We start from the raw sequence: 5,969 nt of genomic DNA on the forward strand, positions 1-5,969 counted from the left end.
ACTATACTCAAATCCATGTTTTATTCGGACCTTCAGGTCCGGACCCGAGTCTTAATCGGGTCTTCTTATTTGTCACCATACCCAAACACGCCCGGGGTGACTTGGACAATGTTACTTTCTCTACCGTAAAAATTAACCCATCAGAGTTTTATATCATCTAACAAATTCAACAGTAACAAGCGAACCACTATCCCTCTAAATATCAAGCGTCCAAACAGACAATGCCACGTCCCGGTAGACATGCTGGGAATAGCCAGATGCGGCAACGTTTGACTGGGGACTTGTTTTTAAGGTGCAAAAAAAGAGTGCACACCAACCATGACACGGTGTAACCCCATGAGGATGACGATGTGACAAACTCTTATAGGTGAAGAACCATCCCCATGCATGTTTGGCACCGTTGATCTTTTAGATGTACGAATGCCACAAGTGGCTTCCTCGTTAATTAACCAGGCCCCTGAGGGGTTTGGATCCAGGTCAGTTCTCGATCCATGGTTTGATCAGAGGTCTAAGTTACAATCAGTAGAGACTCAAAAATGCGTTATCTGGATAAAATCGTTGACCCATGCAAGAACTCAACCTGGATTCAGTCTTGATGCACCTAACCAAGTGAGAATCTGGATTCAGACATGCAGATCCAGATCCATTTGATGATGGAGCAAGTGTTTGGATCCAAATTTGATCCACGATCCAATAAGATAATTAACCTAGTTATGACTGGTGAGAAGTCCAATGTACATGGGCTTGCTATGGACAAAAAATTAACTGGCATCCCACTGGTGCTAGAAGAAAAGCCAAAATTTATTGATAAAGATATGCGCCCACGAGAAACTTCAAGTTTACTAAGAACATAGCTTGGGCAAGTATTGATTGTGCATTGGGCTGTCAATCTTGGTCTTCATGAGCTTAGACATCTGACTCTGCATCTCCTTGCATGCCTTCTCCAATTCCACCACCCTCCACTGCATATTCTTCATCTTGTTCTTGAACTCTTCCTCCTCCGGTGATTCCCTCATCACCTGCGACCGATCCGCGAACTTGCTGCAGGGTGATATTGGTAAATCCGCTTGGGCATGAAGCTTTGATTGTTGCAATGATAGAGTCTGGATGGCGATCCTAGGCAGGAACCGCGGATTCTTTGCCAAATCCTTACATGCTCCTAATGAGAGCTTTCCAAAGTTTAGAGCTCTACATAATTTGGCCTGTTCTTTGGATGATAACCCAGGGTGTGCCTAGAATTATTGGAAATCTTCAGTTAGGAAACAATTACATTACAAAGCTGAAACAAGTGTGTATATAGCAATTAGTCAGTGGCAAAGGATAAGTATGAAGAGCATTGTAAGTCTGTTAAAGGCTGAAATTTAGCACAATCATACTCTTAAGTAGTGTTCATGATTTCTCTTTTATTGTTAATGAAACGACATGAAATCATCTTGAATATCAACATTAGATAATTGATTCTATCACTATAAATCCAGAACGTACATATTTAAATGAACAATTCAAGCATCTGAAAGAAAGTACCTCAAAATTTTGAGATTTGTTGTGTTTTTTTAATAATCTTAATTTGTTTTTCTAATAACTGTCATTAAAGGGCCACTAGACTTCTGAGAAGGAGCATCAGGTGCGATGTGATTGCACACTTTTAGTGTGCTGCTACACCTGACTACCCTCCATCTTTAGGATACATCAGTTGTGGGGCCCAAACAATGATGGAGGGTGATCAGGTGCAGCAGTACACTAAAAGTGTGCAATCACATTACACCTTATCCTCACTCGTCTTCTGCATAGTAAGTCCTTGCATTTTTTTTCTTTCGTTGGGCTAAGGGAAAACCCCTCCATCACTGACCGTTGTTCATCCACCCACGAGCGAGTACACCAAGCTTGGACCTTACAGCAAAGGGCGTCCTGCGTGGGCTTTGACAATAAAAATATAACAAGAAAAAAAAAGTTAAGGGGGAAAAGCTATTTGCTATTTCGTTCGTACTTCAGATGTATCCGGCGATGCAATTGTTCACCCTTGAATAAAAACAAATGACAACAAATAGTGACGGCAATAGGGAGAAGCAGGAACAGAGGGAAAATTTTGAATTTAACGGAAATGACAAACCCTCATTGACTGCTACAATATATGAAGCACAAGTAACAGCAAAAAGGGAGTAAATGGTGCTGGTTTTGGACCCTACACAATAGACCAACAACAATTTATAGTCAAAAGTAAAAGAAAGAAGCATGCAGAAGTGTGGTGTCCAACTCATGTGGAGAGAGAGAGAGCCTAACTATAAACATCAACATTACAAAAAGGGTCAACAAACATTGAATCCGACGGCAACGCAAAATAGGCCCCAGACAAGCCGAGAGCACAGAAACAAAACTAAGAACAAAAAGAAACAAAAACCAAGCTAGATCAGTCTGGTTCAGGGCGACAGAAAGCTCTGAAGATCGGGGATGGTAATACGCAAAATGATGTACACATCCGCCAAAATACAGATCACTAATTTATTGAAAACTGTCGGAACTTGCGGAAAAATTGCATTGTTGCGAGTCATCCACACAACCCACCAGGACGAAAGAAGCCACGTTCTCTAAATAACCTGTCAGTGCTTGCAACTGCGAACTGGCTGAGGGCCTCATAAAAGGTCTACAGCGAACGACTCCTGGCGCACGGTAACAACAGGCTTATTCCAGGTAACCTTAAAGAGGTTCTGAAAAATAGGGCACTCCTAGAAAAGGTGAAACACAGATTCTTTGGCCGCCTCGCACAAAACACATTTACTGGGAAGATGGAAACTAATAGATTTGATAAAGTTGTCTGTCTGCACCCGTTCGTGAAGGATTAGCCATGCCAGGAAACACGATCGAGGAGTAGGTCCCTTGCCCTAGATAAGGCGTGCAGAGAACCAATCCACCCCCGAAGGAAGGAGAGAAAGGTAGCAAGCTCTTGTGCGAAAAGAGTCGTTAGGGGCGAGAGTGTGGCGAAAGAACTGGGCCTGAGAGACATCGTCGCCCTCATTAAAAAAAGCGACAGACCAAGCTTGGATCCACGAACGACACAACTGCGAAATGGTTGACTGAATCGCCCGGTGGTCAACAAACAACGATTCAATCGATCCGTATTTAGCGAGAAGAAAACTTGCACATGAGGACCTCGGTTGGTGCGCAAGCTAGCTTTGCTTCACGACGAGAATAATACTTCTCAACTTGGAATCCGGAATCCCCAACCCCGCCCTATTCTGAGGAAGCATTAGAGATTTTCAACCCACCAAGTGGCGCTTGTTGTTGGTACTTCGCCCAGACCAAAGAAAAATCGTCAACAACCGAGAAAGCTTCTTGTTGACCCCCATAGGCATCAGGAACATAGACATAAAAAATTTTGATATAGCATTTAAAAAGTGCTTGATGAGAGTAAGTCTACCAGCGACAGAAAGGTAGGATGCTTGTCAGGCCGATATTTTAGTCTGAACCTTTTGAAGAGTTGCATTTCATGTTGTCGATGAGATACGTGAGATTTGTAGCAGCAGACCCAGGTAGGAAAAAGAATTTTTCGAAATAACGCATCCGAAAATCCGCTAACCAATAGCCAACATAGAATGAGGGGCATTTATCATGGATAGACAACACTTATCATAGTTCATAGATAAACCTGACATCGATAGGAAAAAAAGAAGGATAAGCTTGATTCTTAATATTTATTGGTTGGATGCACTCTCGAAAATTATCATGTCATCGGCATAAGTAAGGATATGACTAGGGAACTCATAGATTCTGAGAGAACCAATGAGACCACACTTCACGGCTCTCTTAAACAGATTCACAAAGCCTTTAAAAACGACGTTAAAAAGCAAAAGAGACAAGGGCATCCTTGCCGAAAACCACGAGAGAAACTATGGGCACAAATCTACACGGGGAAAGAGAGATGGAGCTGGTGCTATGTGAAAAAATATAGATAGAGACAGCGAGAGTGATGATTAAACGACAGCAAATTTGGAATTCATGGCAGGTTGCAACGCCAGCATATTGCAATTTGCAAAAGCGTACAGCACGAAGACAAAGTGGCCGAAAAGAAATTTGGGTTTTGGCCTTCTTTTGACACATCTGGACAGGCAACCACGACTGCCAGTACCCAGCAATAAAATTAAATTTCAGTAGCAATTTAATGTACCATTTAATGCCATTCTATAACTGTAAGAATTGCATATGATACCTATCAAAAAAGAAGGTGTCCATGGCGCTAACAAGATAATCAAGAAACAAAGCAGAAAAAATAACCCAAAAAAAAAAACTTACCTCAAGATACATGTCTATAGCTCTATACACTCCATCAAAGCATTCTCTTGCAGTGCTTGGCAAGCACTCTGCAACAGCCAAGAACTTTGAAACCTTCAACCTTGAGTCTGGTGCAATCTCCATCAGATACTTATCAATTAACTTCACCACCCTCTTCATCTTCTCACCACACCCCTCATCAACCTCACCCACAAATACTCTAACCAGCCTCAAAACCAGGCTCACATCATATATACCACCACCATTACCACCACGGGGCACACACACCAGCAAGTCATCTAAAGAAGCCTGGTCCAGTAAACCACCAATGGTCCCTTCAATCTTGCACCTGCAATCCTCACTCAGCCCAAAACCAGAAACCACTCTCAGAACCCTAAACAGCCACCTGCAGGAGAAACCACCCTTCTCCATCTGAACCACACCATGGACCACTGCCTCAGTAATACCACCATACTCCAACTTGGGCACACCACCACTGTGCATTGCTCTCTTGAGGTAGTGAATCAGAAACTTGGTGATGATCATGTTGTCTATACCGTACACCACCATTGATTTCATGACTTTCTCTATGATGAATGGGCTCAAATCAGTCAGGTCATTAAACCACCAAGCTCTGCTGAAAGAGGGCTTGGTGGTGATGTCAATGGAGCGTCTGAAAACGCTAGGAGTTTCAGGTGAGGAAGAGGAAGAGGAAGAGGAGGAGATGAGGTCAGAGTTGGCACAGATTTTGGAGAGCAAAGAATTGATGAGCTTCTGGAGAAACCCTGAGGAGTTTGCATGGGAGACAAACGGCTCTGAGTTTCTGAGTGCAGTCAAGATATCAATCCAGGTCCAGTAAAAGAGGCCCTGCAGAAAAGTCTCTGTTCTTTGAAGCAAATTGCAGCGGGAGATCTCCTCAGACATCTCAAGAAACGCTGCAGAGCAGTGAAGCAGAGAGACGTTTGAAGGGGAGATACAAATCCTGCCATTGTTGTAGCAGAATCTTGATACGAGCTCGAAGCCATCCGGGCCACCGGGGAAGCCATCAAGATTTAGTTCTCTGATGCTGTGGGCGCCTTTGCCTTGGGTTAGTGATTTCCTCACTTTGCCTGAAAATGATGAAATGATCCTCTGCAACACCAGAATTAAAATTAAAAACGTTTCTTTTTCAATCAAACTGCATGAAATGGAAAAAAGAATTGAAAAGAAGACATTGGTCATTGAGATTCGGCTATTTATTCTACAGGTGTAAAGAATTCTTCAATCAAAACACTGAAAGAAATGGAAAGAACCATGAAAAAGAAGAGATGGTTGTTCTTTTCCATTGAAAAAAAGACATTGGTCATTGAGATTTAGCATTATAAAGAATTCTTCAATACAAATACTAAAATGAAATGGAAAGAACAGTGTAAAAGAAGAGAGGGGACATAAAAAAAATTCGTTCTTTTATTTTACCTGGTTCAGAAAGAATGTGTGCTGGCCATTCACATGGATCTGCAGATCGCAAGTTCCTTCTGGCATTGTTTGTTAGCATCAAAAACTAAAAAGAAAGGGGAAAGGAAAACAAAAAGAGGAAACAAGAGTGATGATGGTGGCAGAGGAAGGAAAAGGAGAGGTATCTTATATACGATTACTTTGCCCTCCCAGGCTTCTTCTTTTGAAGTAACAGACTCTATTGATTGAAGGAATGATATTGCTGCCAT

General features: G+C 42.3%; 1 protein-coding gene across 1 annotated transcript; it reads right to left on the reverse strand.

The window, feature by feature from the left end:
- Window positions 1-546: 546 nt before the first annotated feature.
- LOC149818173 (BTB/POZ domain-containing protein At3g19850-like) lies at window positions 547-5,969 on the reverse strand. The gene is made up of 3 exons (XM_089984133.1): window positions 5,722-5,969; window positions 4,288-5,397; window positions 547-1,232 (listed from the first exon to the last, which is right to left on the reverse strand). The coding sequence occupies exons 1-3, from the start codon at window positions 5,785-5,787 to the stop codon at window positions 843-845; spliced, it is 1,566 nt and encodes a 521-aa protein (XP_089840259.1). The 5' UTR covers window positions 5,788-5,969; the 3' UTR covers window positions 547-842.

This window comes from Nuphar pumila, chromosome 13, assembly GCF_984573655.1.
Source record: "Nuphar pumila chromosome 13, dmNupPumi1.hap1.1, whole genome shotgun sequence".
In the NCBI taxonomy this organism is placed as follows: Eukaryota; Viridiplantae; Streptophyta; class Magnoliopsida; order Nymphaeales; family Nymphaeaceae; genus Nuphar; species Nuphar pumila.